Genomic DNA, 17,391 nt, shown 5'->3' with positions numbered 1-17,391 from the left:
GTCAAATTGTCAATTGATAATTAAGTGGTTTCCCTTAAAAAGTATATGACTTTTGAGTATTGACTTTACCCTTTAAAGGTCCAACAAAGTTCCTAAAATCTTATTAATTAATTGAGTCTAATTTACTCTAAAAACTAGCTTAAAAAATGAAGATTATTTCACACTTATAAAAACTATTAAACTTTTAACATTAGAAAATGTGAAATTTAATAAACTTCATACAACTTTACACAAGGAATTACTTGTGTGTATACTCTTAAACAAAATCTATAACAAATAATGAAAACAATTACAATGAAGTGAAAGTATTTCCTAATGTATTTGCTTGTACAATATTTAGAAATCAATGTATATTAACGAAACAATAAAAAATAATAAAATAATGAAGAGATATATAAGAAAAAGAAAAATATTTAAAGACCAGCCGTGAAAGGAACACGGGTGGATGGTAGCCATGAGTTGCCAGCAATGAATTTTGCAACGCTGAATTTTGAAGCTTCAGCAGCATTGGTTATGACATGATAACCTCCCCATTTAACTCTATTTGCGGTTGAAGATCCAAGTCCAGTGTTCATGTACTCTCCATAATACAATGTGGTTAATGCAAAGTTACCATTCCATTCCAACCAACCTGCTGGATCAATCAAGCTGTCAAGAGAACTCTTCATGAAAACTGTTCTTGAATATTGTTGCCATGGCCTTCCAAGATAAGTTTTAACTGAGCTCTGCACTGCTTTCAAATCCGATGCAGCTGTAACCACACAATTGTGAATGGAAATGCCGGTGTTTTGGTTTGGATCGGTTCTTCCTTGTGCAGTGATGGTGTTAATTTTGTTTGGAGGGTTTCTTGCATATAGATTACAGTTTTGGAAGACAACAGCAGCATTACCAAAGATAAAGTCAACAGTGCCATAAATATCACATTCTTTGTAGAATTGTCTATCAGAATAAACATATAATGTGTCTTGATAACCTTCGAAACTGCATTGATAGAAAACTGATAAGTCTGATCCTGAACGCAATGCAACAGCTTGATGATTTGCTGCACCTGCTGTGTTCCTAAATGTCATGCCTTGACCAATAAATCCATCTCCAGTTACAGCTGTCAAAATTAAAACAAAGTTTAGTATTGTCCAAAGTAAAGGAAAGAAAAACAAAGATGATTGGAGTAATGATATTCTTCTACTTACCAACGGTGGCGGAACGGAAGGTTGTGGTGCCTCCTCCCACACTTTGGCTGCCCGTGATTATGGTTTTTCCAATACCATCTCCCACTAACATTATATTATTTGCCTTTATCTCTACTTGCTCGTTGTAAATCCCGGCCTTCACATATATCACATACCTTCCACTGCTACTCTTTGGTGCTGCATTTATGGCTGCCATAACTGTTGTGTATTTTCCGGATCCGTCTTTGGCCACCACTACATTAGCTTGAGAAGCTGGAGAAGATGCTTGTAGCAATTTTCTATCACCAGGCTTGACCCATGTTGGGAATCCATTTTTGTAACTTGGCTCTTGATGAGATTCACCATTGTTGTTAAGAGCCAAAGTGTTGCTTAGCAACTTAGTAACATTGTTGGACATTAGAGGAAGGACATAGTCTTGAACACCAAGTTCATAGAAGCCAGCTTTGCATGTCTCAAGGTTTGTGAGAGCAGTGCTAAGCCATGTTTGAGCATCAACTTTGGAGCACTTGGTGTTAGGATCTAGGGTTTTGTTGAGCTTTTGAATGGTTTGTTGATAGAGGTCAACACAATCATTCCATGCAACTCTTTCAAGTTGGTTGCGGCACTTTGTGCCAAGTGAAACAGTGTTTGCATGGCCTAAGAGTGCTCTCTCTTGAGCAAGTTGTAATGAAATCTTGAGAAAGTCACTTTTTTGGTTAATAGGTTTGGTTTGGTGATTAGGGTTGTTGCTCAAGAAATACTCACATGGTTGAGGGTTTGGGGTTTGGCTACACCAATGTTTAACATCATTTGAAGAATAGGCGTAAACAAAAGTTGATAGAAAGAAGGGAACAATGAGAAAATTGAAGAGCAAACGCATTGCTGCCATTGAACTTTTATGGCCAATAATGTTTTGTAAGAAAAAGTAATGGTTAAAATCTAAGACGTATTTGATGAGGTTTAATGTATATGTTTAGAGGTTGATTTGAAAATGTTGTGTTTGATGTCCTAAACGTAGCTTCTTTATATAGAGCGAAGAAGGAGATGTTGGTTGTTGGAACTTATAACTGTAAAGCATGCAGTTTACGTGTTGATATTTCAAAGTCACTATTTGTAATACTTTTCTAATTGGTTCACAAGTTAGAATCATATAATAATAATAACAATAAAGTATTATTTTGTTGATTTGATGAGCTAAACCATGGAAATATGTGGGAGGTGTCATTTGACTTTAATTTTTGGAGGCTGTCCCATAAGCAGCCAATTAGAACTTTTCAATATTGTGGAAGTTGATTTGACTCTTCACCAAGCACGTACAAGTGGCGAAGAATGCGTTGTGTAGGGTATATTATTAGTGCTGATTTGGCATTGTTATGGCCATGGAATATCAAATAATATAGAGAAATATATATTCTCATGCTTTATTTATTTCACCAATAAAACATATGTTTACCTATTCTATTGATCGAATTGATTTAGTTGGTCAAAGGATCATATTTAAATAAATATTAGTAATTTATATTTTATGTTATATGTATAATAATTTATTAATTAATAATAAATTTTTAAATAAAATTTAAATTTTTAATAAATTAATTTTTAATTTGTGAAATTAGAGAATATCCTAAATAACTAAAAATTTATTTTACTGTTATCTTGATGTAAGTCTGCGTATGGCCTAGATCAACTTAAGTTTAATAGAAACTTTATTAAACCACTAAAAAAAATTAAAAGTATCAAAAAATGATTTTTATCCATTTAAAATAATTTATGCGAGAGATTCTCTTTATAATTAACAAAATATATAATTTCTTGTTACGGAGCCTGAAAAGTTAATAACTTACCAAAAACTTTTTTTATATGAGTTTAATAATTAGAAATTAATTTTTTTATCTAACAAAGCAATTCTAAATCTTAAATTTTTATTTTAATTTATGAAATTTAAATTTTTAAAAAATAATTTTACGATAAAAAATTAATTAATATTAACTATATATTACTTACAAGTTGGTTGTTTATAGTTGCTCTTATTATGTATATAAACACTAGCTATGCACTTAATAATATGAAACTCAAAATATTTAATAAAATGCTTTGGATAATCCTTTTAGTTACTGATAAATTGTGTACAAACAAATATCAAACTTTACTTAATTAGTCATCACACTTACGTCACATATTCCAAAAGTTGGACTCCATTGGTCATATATGATCAGTAACATAAAAAATGTAACTATATGAAAATTTTGAAGGAAGAAAAAATCGAATGAAAACCTATCATAGAAAACTATCATGTATATTTTATATATAATTAAATTAAGGGAAAGTATGATAAAAATCATATATGAAACTTGAAATTGGGCATATAACGACAAATAGAGAGACATGACCTCCATGCATGGATTAAGACCATCAATAGTTACGTTGATGCTTGACCACGTGCCAAAAGCTTTATTTTATACACTTATATTTATTTGTTGAATTTTAATTTCCCATTTGCATATAGTCAGAATTATAATGCACGCATGCATGGTTCGTTCTCTGAATTTTCTTCGTACCTTTCCACTTTCCAGTTGCAATTTGCATTGTATTCTATCTATTATCTTTCTTTGGCCTTGCATCTTAGAGAGAATATATGCTTAAAAATATTTTTTTGATTTGATAACCAGTGTATTCATCTAGTAGTTATATATATGATATGATATGTTCTTAGCTTCTTTGTTGTATGTTAATTATTGGTCACTAGAAATGAAGGCCACTTGTTTATACCTCTAATATATATGCTTGCATTGTCAAATTTTCTAAGACACCGAATTTGATCGAAATATAAGTCCTAAACCTCTTAATTTGGTACAAGAATAATTAACCGAAAAGAATCAATATTCCTTATTCTTATCAAACAAGTGGTGACATATGATAAATCATACGGAAAGATGATAACGAAGAAACTTTTAACTTGGTGAGTATTTAGACCTCTTGTTAAAAATGACATGCTTAATTTTTCAAGCATGAACGGGAAAGATTATGCCTTGGTTTGAAAAAGTTTCTACTTTTTTGAAGTAGTTTATAAAAGTTAATTTTTAAAGGATAATTTTTTTTTAAAGTTGTAATATTTATATTTGATAAATTAAATAAAAAATAATTTTTAATAAGTACAAATAATAAAAAATATATTTAATAAATAAATTTTAAAATTTAAAATACTATAATAAATATTAATGTAAGAATTAAATTTAAATATTAATTAATATATAAAATTATATTAAATTTATTAATTTTAATAAATATAAATCAATTTTAAAAAAATTTTCTTTGAATACTTTTAAAAATATATAAATTTTTTAATTTATCAAATACAAAAAATATTTATACTTTTTAAAAAATATAAATACATTCTTGAAAAACTTTACCAAATCATCTCAGATATCAAATTGTCAATTGATAATTAAGTGGCTGGGATCTTATTAAGTGGGCCACTAAAAAAAAGTAATTTTCATACCCTTTTTTGTGGTTTTCTATTTTTGAAATAAGGTGAAAGATACTGATAGGGAAAACACATAGAAATCTTGAAAAATACCGAAAAGGAAAAAAAAACGTCCATCAAATTTGTGCGCTGAAATTGAGGTAAATTTCGCGATGGAATACATTTACCAGTAAATTATTAAATTGGTCCTCTCGTTTAGATATAATTTTATTTTAGTCTTTTAAGGTTTAAAGTGTTCTATTTGAATCCAAAAAAATTTCATTTAGCTTTAATTTAGTCCCACCGGAGGTCCAAGATAAATAATTAACAAAATGTTCTACATGACAGTAGTATAAGAACAAGGTCGATAATCTAAAGAATAAGTACAAATTCCAGAGACACAAAATCAACCATGGATGCATCAATACATTTATTTATTATTTTTCTTATAATTAAAATGAAATATTTTCTATAAAACTAAAAAAAATGTTAAATACATGTATTGATGCATCCACAGTTGATTTTGTGTCTCTGGAGCTTGTACCTATTCTCCAAATTATCGACCTTGTTCTTATACTGCTGTCATGTATGACATTTCGTTAATTATTTATCTTTGACCTCACGATGGGACTAAATTGAAGCTAAATAAAAAATTTTTGAATTCAAATAGAACACTTTAAACCTTAAGGACAAAAACAGGATTACGCCCAAATATAGAGGACTAATTTAGTACTTTGCCCTACATTTATTATTTGCTTTACGTTGCACCAAAAAGAGTAATGCTAGGGAGACAAAAAAACAGCCAGAACTTATCTTATTTAACATTCATTAATTGTCGCAACCATTAATCAAATATTATTCTTCTAATAGAGGCTTTCAACTTAGTGGAATTCCAGCCTGTCAAGGCTCTCAGATGGGGTGCCTATGTTGTTGACATGCAAATCCATAAACCCTTCATATGGGGTTCCATACGACATGCCATTCTTCATGACATTTAAATGTATACAACATTCTTATGTTATGTGAAATCATACATGCATTAATACATTCTATTTAGTTTGAACTTTCAAATCTCATCTGATGGGTTATGCATGATGTGTTACTTTTCTTTATACATTGATTCCTTAGAAAAATCATCATCTCCAGTTATACACGAAATCCATCTGCCACATCTTTCATCATTTTCTGTCACCAGTCAGGATACTAATGATTCATTCACCTCTAACCAACCATTATCTCTGTTTTGTTCAGATGTTCAGCCATCCACTTGGTTTAACTAAATTGTTCAGTGTCATTTTTACTTCTTCCATACATCTAATTTAACTTAAAAGCCTTATATCCTTATCCTTATACCTCTAATCAAACATTATTTTTTTGTTTGTTTATACCCCTCATAATTATCCTGAACCGTGTTCTATATATTTCAACATATGGTACATTGATCACATACTCCATTTTCAAACTCATTCTAGCACTTTCATTCCTGATAACATATCTTTCCTTTAGCTGCTATCAACTAATGGCTCTTATTCCTGATACAACCCAAGGGCGTTCATTTTTTCTTGAGGTTTCTTCTGAGATGGTATGGATTTTGGTTCATGTTATCGTTTATTATTTCAAACATTTAAATTTATTAAACAAGATTTATTATGAGCGTCATTTTTTTTGTATCAAATGCTTATTTTCTGTTCTGTATTTTCGAATGTTTGTTCTCAGGACATGGGTGAGCTTCCAAGCAATTTTTACAGGAGATTTCATGATGAGCTCGCTTCATTGTTAACGTTTGCTGATTGTGCTGGCAATGAGTTGCAAGTTCTGATTGAGAAAGGCCCCCGAACGGGCATTATTGTTAATGGTTTTCGGAATTTTTCATCCTTCTATGGCCTTAAACTTGGTGGTTGGCTTAAGGTTTCTTATGTAGGTTCTAACCACTTCATAATTAATGAAGTCATTGATCATAACATGAAGGTTAAGGAGTTTTCATCTCCTCCTTTCAAGGTTTCACTAGATATTAAACCCACTGTAGGGTTTGATAGTGTCATTGATATATCTAAAGAATCTTCTCTCTTGAGCTCTGTCCATGTTAAAGATTTATCATATAAAAGTCCTCAGCCTTATTCCATCAATGAATCATTTTATACTGTTAACTCTACAAACCTCCTTCCATCTGATAATAATAATAGTGTAGTCCCATTAGACATTTGTCTTCAACTTCAAAGCACACCACAAATTCTTAACACAACTCATGTTCCATCATTTGCCAATGACAACTTTTTTGACAGAGCTCACTACAGTAATATCCCAACACAATTCCATCAAGAACCTCTTCATTTTCCTTTTATTCATAACGAGAAGCAGTCTAATTTTTCTCTTGATCTTTACAAGACTAGATGTCATTCTGTTATGAGGACGCATCCCCTTTCTCATGATGATTATTCTTTCGCTATTGGCAATGACATCTCGAACTCAGTCAGTGATTTTGTTCTTGCACATAACCCCAACCCACCGAATGAATTTCCTCTTCCTCCCCCTCCCCTTCCGTCCTCGATTGTTTCTCCGGTTGTGTATTCAATAGTTAAGGTCCTATCTCCATTTCAATCTAAACATTATGCAATGGTATTGTTTTCTATCCATTTATCCATTTATATACTCTCATCATTAGTGCATATTGATTTTTTTTGCTAAATTTTGATTTAATCATGTTCGTATATTTTCAGCTTCTTCCTGCCAGGTTTGCTGTCAGAGCATTTTCTAGAAAATTGGATTTTGTAAATGTTATTCAACTGACTGGTCCGTCTATAAGGATGAAGCTTCGATGGCGTGATATTAGGCCCAACGAGGTGTTTCTCACAAAAGGATGGCGCAAGTTTTGCAGGAATCATAAGCTGGTGGAAGGCAGCGTCTTGCGTTTTAGTGTCTCATCCATTGATGAGACTACGATGTCAATTAATATTATATGCCTTTGATTTTTACTAGAACTTGATGTATCTTTTTTTTTGTACTATTTGGAGATGTTTATTTTGTTTCTTATCAATGTCCAATGGTTTTTCTCCAGTTGAATATGTTCTTAACTTTCTATTCATGTAATGCAGTTTCATGTTAATTTAGCAGTTGTATTAATTTGATCTAACTATGTATTTTTTTCGTGAGCTCTCTATGTTTTTCATTATGAGAAACTCACCTTGATTTTATCCGAAACATAATTTTGGTTACAGATTCAAGTTGGAACTCTAATAAGTTCACTCTATATTTTTTCTTTTCTTAATAAAGTGTATTTATTTTTAGATAGCAGTTTTTATAGTTGATATATTTTTCACATCACAAATAACTCTAACTATTACTATTACATGAGTAAATTCTTAATACAACATTTTTAGATGACATATTAGAGTTCATTATATTTATGCGTCAATATTTTTAAATCCTTTTTTATTAATTAATGTTATCTTTTGTTAACATTTATTTATTCATAAATCTTACCTTGCTCTGTTGTTGAACTTTCCAACCTTTTCAAATTCAACTGATTTTTGCACTGCTCTATGCTAATCATCACCTTTTCTGATGTGCTTCTAACCAATTGGGGTTCTGACCAGTAAAAATTTCTAAACTTAACATAATGTTTATCTGCTATAACAGACAATTCACCAATAGTTTCACATTGAGTGCCATAAAGGATAAGAAGTTTTGCCTTTTTTCTATTAGTACATTTCACGTTTTTCAGAATCAAGTATTTATCTTAGGTCTAAGTATTATGCATGTTCATGATATCAAATAGATATAATAACATTTTATTTGCAGTATTATTTACTCAACTATTTTAAATATGATATAATCCAAGTATCAGTGAATTATACAAAGCTTGATTTTTTTCGTGACTATACAAAACTTGATTTGGTCTGATTTTAATTTTTTTTCTGTTAAATTCTATTTATCCTGACTTCCGTTAAAAAATTATTAACAAACATTCATTGGAAGTTCACTCATGTCCTGATAACAAGTTAAAGCTTTAGAAAGCTCACTGATGTTCCAATTCTATTTATATAGGAATTGTTAAAGCTTTTTGTCTTACATATGATCCTATAAACAAGTTAATTATAGTAAATTTTAGTTAAATAGTTCAGGGAACCCAATTTTTTATAGTCTAGAAGTTCAAATTATGATCATAATGTGAATTATAAGCAAAAGCATGCATATCTATGCTCCATATCATATCATAATGTTTTTCTATAAGTGGTTCATAATTAATTATGAATTAATTAAAATTGAATTCCATTTCCATTTTAATATTCAAATTTTCTATTAAAGAATTATATGCAACGAATTTTACTATTTTCTTTATGCATAACTTATATCTTAAATGTAATTTTTTTTATGGAGCCAATGAATTTGTTCTTGAAAGTTTACATTTTCAGTAAATTTTTATTTGTTTTCACCTTATAATGCATAGTTATCATTATTTTTTTCATACAAGTTGAATATATCTTTCTCATTGGCTGTCTGCTACACTTAATTGCATGCTTTTTCACGTTTGCTAATGTTGTATTTCTTCATTTTCAGAGATAGAATATATCTTTTGTTGTTCTGTAATGATACATTTAGTTATTACCTATGTGGTGAGGTTATAATTTTTCTCCTAGATGTTACCTTTTTTTACCCTTATCAGCTTTAACAATTTAAGTTCTTTTCCTTTTTCTTTTCATGCTATGATTACTTTATATCTTATTCCTATCAGAGAAGTAATGTCATTCTGCTATGGTGACCAACTATGTCATAAATGGTCATGTGTTCAGAGGCTTAATTCCCTGATTTTCACTGTTAACGTGACCTTTATTAGATGTGTCACATTGTTTTTATTTTTTTATCTTTGTATCTGTGTTAAATATATTGTTTAAATCTTAAGGTTTATTGATATTTAAGTGCAGTAGTTGTATCTATAAATAATCTTATTTCCTTAGCTTCTCCAGTTGATCCATAGCTGATTTAGAGCTTATTCTTACTTTCTGAACATTGTTTACTCTATACATCATTTTTCTTTCATAAAAATTTTCGTCATTTCACCACTTATGGCAACTTCCATCCATATGCTTTAGGATCTTGATGTATCCTCTGACCAGCAGAATTGGCGAATCAAGGTTAGAGTGATTAAGATATGGTCATTATCTGCTGTTGAAGACAAATACAGGAAACCAATGCTTGAGTTTATTGTTATGGACCAACTGGTAATTGATATTATTATTTTTATAAATTTTTTAATTATGCAAAATAATTTCAACAACATTTAGAACAAGTCACTAAGCTTTCAGTCAACATATTTCAGGGTCATCGAATCCAGTGCTCCATTAGGAACCCCATAGAAGGCTTTTTGAGAACCACATTATTGATGGAAGTCTCTACTCCATATCAAACTTCTCCCTTGCTATTAATGATCAAAAATATAAGCCCACTACTCATTCTCTTCGTATATATTTTAAGAGGGAGACTCAGCTACGCCGCGTGGAGGATATTAATTTCCCTACTAATATGTTTCATTTTGTGCCAAATGAACTCATTCTCTCTCAACAGAATCCACAATCCCACTTGATAGGTAACTCATTCTGTCATATTTGTTAACTTAATTTTCTTAATATTTTTTAGTTTACTATATATTTTAGTAGATTATATTTTCTTTTATGTCTGAATTGTAAATGTAGATGTTATGGGTCTTATTACTGCCAAAGGGGACATAGTTGAATTCTCTAAGAATGGCAAGAAGTCAATCTATATTGTTGTAGAGCTTGATGACATGCAGTAAGTATTTTTTATTTTCTCCTATTTAATAGTGTTGCATTCCATCTTTTTATTTTTGTACTCAGTTTAATTACGAGTCTTTAATCTTCAGGGGAAAGGGGACCATTAGATGTACTCTTTGGGAAGAGTTTGCTACTCAATTGGTTCAGCACATACAGGATAATCCAACTACTGAATACATTTTAATTATTCAGTTTGCAAAGTTTAATTTATTTAAGAGTACGTAATATTTTGGTGTTATTGTTTAGATATGTTTTAATGGATATTATCACCATTATCACCATATGTATATATTACAATTTTTTATATTCGTATCAGGTGCTATGGGTATATCAAACACCAATTATAATTCTTTATTGTACATTAATCCTGACTTTAAGGAAGTAAAGGATTTTCGGCAGAGGTAATCTATTATTGTTCAATATGTATCAGCTATATTATATTATCATTTTTTACTTCTTATTTTCGTGATTTTAAATGTAGTTTTTATTTGTTTTCAGTTTCATTATGTGCAATGATCAGCCCAGAAATGCATTAACTCAGATTCCTTCTCACACTGCATATTCTATGGAGGATGATTTGCTGAATAGAACTCCTTACAAGCCTATTTGTGAGATTAAGGAATTAACTGATGTATGTTATTATGTATTTTTTTAGATAGTTTTCTTATTAATTTATTATTGATACTTTTATTGATGGACTTATATTTTTTTCAGGGTGGATTTTACTGTACTATTGGTACGGTTATTTCTGTTGAAAACAAGAATGGATGGTGGTATAAGGGTTGCAAGTTGTGCTATCGTGCTTTGAAAGAGGATGAGAGTTTTTATTACTGCATGTTTTGTGATTCCTTCCCAAACATTCATGTCCCTAGGTCTTAACAAACTGCATTATTCAATTATTATCAAACATCATTTATCATATTTAAGTGAATATATTCATGCTAATTGATTAAGCTTTTCCATCCAGATTTTGTGTCCAAGTCAGGGTATGTGATGATACTGATAATGCAGCATTTGTCATATATGACAAAGAAGCTTCTCGCTATCTTGGCACTTCTGCTTCAGATCTTCGTGCTTCTCAGCTGTCTAAGGTTTCATTATTCACATTTTCGTGTTTTATGCGTCAATTGTCGATTTCTTTTCACAATGTAATTCATTTTATTGTTTTTTTTGTTTTTGTTTTTCATGTCTTTTAGGGATCTTCTAAGGATGATATTCCAGATGAGATTAATTCATTTAAAGGGAAGAAATTTTTGTTTAAAATTTCTGTAAAGTTAGATGACATTAATGCTTTTCAACCATGCAAGATCACGGTTCTGAAGCTATGTGAAGATTTGCAATTAATAACTTTATTTGCATCTAAATACAAGATTTATGATGTATGGCTTTTAATTTATTTTCTTTTGTTATCTTTTAAGTTTTTTATGATTATGTCTAATTATTTTTTTCATGTCAGGAAAACATGCCTCTGGAGAACTCTGAAATACAGAGTGCTCAATCTGAATTTGATGTTACTCCTATAGTAAGTTTAGTTGTTTAGATTTTTTTTATATTTTAAATTTGTTCTTATCAAATATGTGTCTGATTATATTTTCATTTTTGTAGAACAATAGCTCCCAGTCATGTGAAATCATAAATCTTGATTCTACTCAAGACATTGTTACCCCTAAGCGTTCTATAACGTCGTTAGAGTGTTCAAAAAATCTATCTGAAGTGTTTTCCGATCTGGATAACTCTTCATGCTCTAAATCCAGAAGAATTACAAAGGAGCCTACTATCTCTGTCGGCAAAGAGCACGTTGACTAGATTCAAGGATCTCTCATGTTTTAGCCATCTACATTGTAATTAATTTCCATTCAATAAATGTATGTTTCTAGGTTTTGCTTTGAATAAAGCATGTATGTGGCTCTGTCACCATGCTAATTTAGCATGACTTTGTTGTATTTAAGTTCTCTATGCATGTGTGCAATGTTGTCTATTTGTTTTCATTTGATATTACATGTAGGTTGGCAATATTCTAATGTACTTTGAAGCATTAGCGATCAATTATATGTTTCTTTATATTTCTGTATTAAATGATATTCTATTGTTAATACTCTTCACATGCATATATCTACTGTTAGGTATATACATCTGTTAGATTTAATTCTATTTCTTCCATAGCAGAAAAATTAACTCTCAATATAAATGTATCTTGAACTTTGTATTAATATTTTTTATTTGTGTCCTTACCTTATTAATAAATGTATGGATTTTATTTTAGCATATATATGTTAATAGATGTTGTAGTTGATAATCAATGTTTCTTTATAGATTTTTATATATTTTTTCATTTGCTGAAGTTTATTTTTCACGTTTAGTTTAGTCTACCTTCAATATCCTTTATATATTTTACTAAGTATTACTTTAGTTGTCATGTAAATGCAATTTACTTCCTCATGTACAATTTTAAAAAATGAGAATATTAAGAAAGTCCCCTTTATAATCGTGCAGAGTTATTTCATGCCTAACATTACACACTTTTCCTTATCATCAAAGGTTACTTAAAGCATAACATTTTTTTGTCTGTTTTATTATTCATTAAATAAGGATTTTAAATAAGCTAAAAAATGTTCCATTTAATATTTGGATATAATATTTATTAATCAAACAAAGGTGGAAGAGGTTTGCACAATGTTGCAATAATATGTAAATGTGGAGAATCACTCACTGACAGAGTTGGATAAAGAGTCAAAATAGGAGTGATATGTAGTTTATAATCCTCTCTCTATATTTATATTCTTTTACTCAATAGGCAACATATATGTCCAATTATAGCTTTCATTACATTGTGATTTACTTGACAAATCATGCAAAAATCTCTCAATGGATCAAAAGGTATATTTTCATGCCCATGCTATCTTAAATTATATTTAATTTTAATTGTAGAATTTAGGAGGCTTTCTTATGAAGTTTCTGCAGTTCATTAATTTCAAAGGTCTATAAATATCTTTCCCCAATACTCAACACACTTCTCAGCCTATTGGCATATACACAATGGCCTCCAAACAGAGTAAGTTTTTTATTTTTCTAAACATATCAAACATTTTTATAAAAGATCATTTTCATGTGGATGATCTTCTTATTGATATGTTTTTTTGTTCAATCTATTGCATATAGAAATAGATAAGCGACAATTTCTTCCTGCTAATTTTCAAGATGATAGGATTTTTTACTTTGAAGTTGATCCTAATGAGGTCAGTTTAAGTTATTTCAATATTTCTATACTATGTTTATACTATTTTATAATTTTCTTTCAATCATTATCTCATTACAATTGATTTAGTTTAAATTTATTTTGGATTTCTATTTTTTGTTGCATGTAGGTCCAGCCTGAATTTCCTTCAATATTCTATAGGAGATATAAGGACCAACTTAGTGAGAGAGTTTTCTTCATTGACCTTAATGAGAACTTGGTTGAGTTGATTATTGGAATATGCCAATCTGCTGGATATATTCTATTTGGATTTGATAATCTGATTAGATTGTTTGGTTTGGAGAATGGTGGTTGGCTCAAGTTAATCTATGTAGGTGAAAATGTCTTCATCATCACCAAAGTTAAAGATGTTAGCATGATCAAGAAGCCCCTTCCTGATCCACCCACTAAGCTTTTTCTTGATCCTATGTGCCATCCTTTTGTTAACAATAACGTTACTGATCCTTCATTGAATGTTTTGTCATTACAACCCAATCCTAATATTGTAATTGATATTTCATCAGATTCTAGCATGAACTCTGATGTCCCACCCTATCTTGACCAATTCTATATTGATGGTGTCATGTCAGACATAGATGTTATTAATTCTATCCCTTCCAATCGTCCTATTAATGATGGTGTTAATTCTTCTTTAGTTTCAATAAATAATCCTTTGAACAATTTTCATCAAGGACAACAACAACATGCTTTACAAAATCCACTTATTCATGGTTATCCCATTCTGAATTACTCACCTGTCCAGAATTCAATCAAGTCCCCTTTCCCACTCCAGCATGGTGATCCTTTGGGTTTTAATTTCGTATCTCTTGGAAACTCCAATCACAAGCTTCGGTTACCTGTTGAAGATTCCTTGAAGAAAATTAATCATTGTTACATGTCTAGCCCTTTTCAGCAACCACCTACCAACTCAATCAAGCCATCGCCTGAGGTCATTACATGCGAGAAGCTGCTCACCTCTAATCAATTAGAGATATGCTCATTGGTAATATTTGTGTTTGCTTTATACTATATTGAACAACTCTATAATGCCTCAATTATGTGTAATTAATGATTTTTATTTTTTGCATATATTAGTTGCTTCCTTCAAGATTTGCAGAAAAAGCATTCCCTAGTAGGCGTAGTTCTGTTTTGGTTGTTTTTCAGAATGGGCATTACTACCGAATGGGTCTAAGGTGGGGTAAAATCAAGAAGTTTCAGCTGTACTTGACTAGGGGTTGGAAGGATTTTGCCACCATATATGGTTTCAAGAGTGGTACTCTGCTCAAATTTTCTGTTAGTAATTTGGACGACTCTATAATGCATGTGAAGATCGGCGAGACATAACTTACAATGCTTTTAGATCTACCAGTTTACTTAATTTGTAATAGTCTACTTATGTAGTTGTAATTTTCTTTTCAGTGCTTATTTACTGTGGTTTTTTTAATCATGTTTTGCATATTAGACTATGTTTTTTATCGAATTTTGATTTCTATGTTGTTATTTATTTTTTGTTTAAATTATCTCTCTCTATATATATATAAAATATAATTCTATCATGTATTTTGGATACAAGTTGTCCCGATTTTCCTTTTAATTAAAATTAAGTTAGCAGCTAATGATATAAATTGTTCTATCACTATATTGCAATACCTTAATCTCATATGTAAAGTTCTTCATGCTCTTTATTTGCCATATATGTTTACCATTGTGTTTTATGACTTTATAATTTACACATGAACAAAAAATTCTGACATTGAAAGGTTTAGTGGTGACAACCATTTATGTATTTTTTTTCAAGTGTAATTTATGTCCTTATGAATGTAAAACAGTTAATGGGTTCTTTCTGAGGTATAATTATTTTTTTTTAAAGGTATTCATTTCAATGGAGGTCTTATTTATGAGTACTTTCTTGAAATGGAATTATTAAGTTTATCTATGTTTAATGGTTATAAAATTATACATGTTTATCTCTCATTTCTATAGCATTGATTTGATTTTCTATCAATCCTAAATAACTGTTATTAATTTTTCTTATGCAAATACTTTATAGTAGTTAAACCTCTTAGTGCTTTAATATATTAATAACTTTTACTCTTATCATATTTAGACCACAAAATTAACAATTATATGCTTTATCCACTTGCATGATTATTATGATGTTTGACAAATATTCTACTTTTGTCTTATATTTTTTTTTTCATTTTTCCACGTTGCCTTGATTAGAGAAGTGATATTAGTTTTTACTTTATGTATATAATAAAACTCCATTTTGTGTATTCCTTTAAACTTACCCATTTATTCGCACATGTCACATCTTTCTGTAGTTTTATTAGTTTATTCTTAGATTTATAAGTGTTTTTTTGTTTTATTCTTATATTCTTATATACCTTTTCATATCAATATTTTTTTTGCGGTCTATGATTTTGCATTAAATTTCATTATATACATTTTATCTCATTAACATGTGTTTATAATGCACAGTTACAATGAAATACATTTTTTTTACATCTCTTGCTATATATGTAGCTTTACCACATTACCTAATCTTGATATTTAAGAGAAACTCACCTTGATTTTATCCAAAACATAGTTTTTTCTATAAAATACTTTTGGTTACACGTTCAAGTTGGAACTCTAATGAGTTCACTCTCTATTTTTAATTTTCTTAATAACGTCTATTTATTTTTACATACCAGTTATTATAGTTAATATACTTTTCACAACACAAATAACTCTTAACTATTAGTATTACATCAATAAAGGTTTAATAACATTTTTAGATGACATGTTGGAGTTCATTATATATATGCGTCAATGTTTTTAAATTCTTTTTATTAAGTACTCTTATCTTTTTTTTAACATTTATTTATTCATAAATCTTATCTTGCTCTTTTGTTGAACTTCCCAGCCTTTTCAACTTCAATTGATTTTTGCACTGCTCTATGCTAATCATTACCTTTTCTGATGTGCTTCTAACCAATTGGATTTCTGACCAATAGCAATTTCTAAACTTAACATAATGCTTATCTGCTGTAACAGACAATCCACCAGTAGTTTTATGTTGAGTGCAATAAAGGATAATGAAGTCTTGCCTTTTTTTTTTTTTATTATTACAGTTCACATTTTTCAGAATCAAGTAGTTATCTTAGGTCTAAGTATTATATATGTTCATGATATCAAATAGATATAATCATGTTTTATTTGCAGTGATATTTATTCAACCATTTTGCTTGGTGAAATTTACACTTTCTGTATACAAATATAGTTTTCTTTAATTTTATGAGTTTATTTAAAAAACCTTTGGTGTCCCTTACAACTTAACGTGAATTCAGTCGATTTCCTTCACAATATAAATCCATATAAGTTTTCTACACTTCAAAATATGTAACATTATTATCCATGTTACTTTGGCATAAGCAGTAAAGTTTTCTTTGAAGCAATCCTATTTATTACTGATCTGCATTACTATTTTTTTATTTCATTTATTGTTCTGCACCAAGTTTTCTTTTCATTATTTTACTCATTTCCAATTCTTCCAATAGTAAGCATTGTGTCAATGGCTAACACCAATGTGGCACCTATCCAAAAATTGCATGCTAGAGGATTCTACTTGAACATCGACCCCTTTTCGGTAATTGAATCCCTTTTAATGAGACCTTTACTTGATTCAGTTGCATTTATGATTTATTTAGACTTTTGTATTAAAAGTTGTTTTTCAGCTCTTTAGTGATTATT

At 29.7% G+C, this 17,391-nt stretch overlaps 1 protein-coding gene across 1 annotated transcript; it reads right to left on the bottom strand.

Annotated features, from left to right (window-relative positions):
* Window positions 1–301: 301 nt before the first annotated feature.
* Window positions 302–2,149, bottom strand: LOC148575313 (pectinesterase 2-like). Its single transcript, XM_088503914.1, has 2 exons — window positions 1,191–2,149; window positions 302–1,102 (listed from the first exon to the last, which is right to left on the bottom strand). The coding sequence occupies exons 1-2, from the start codon at window positions 2,056–2,058 to the stop codon at window positions 414–416; spliced, it is 1,557 nt and encodes a 518-aa protein (XP_088360040.1). The 5' UTR covers window positions 2,059–2,149; the 3' UTR covers window positions 302–413.
* Between the last annotated feature and the right edge of the window lie 15,242 nt (window positions 2,150–17,391).

This window comes from Arachis ipaensis, chromosome B2 (genome assembly GCF_059453495.1).
Source record: "Arachis ipaensis isolate K30076 ecotype BB chromosome B2, ASM5945349v1, whole genome shotgun sequence".
Taxonomy (NCBI): domain Eukaryota; kingdom Viridiplantae; phylum Streptophyta; class Magnoliopsida; order Fabales; family Fabaceae; genus Arachis; species Arachis ipaensis.
Note: the sequence above shows the minus strand (reverse complement) of the source record. Positions and strands in the feature narration are given on the sequence as shown.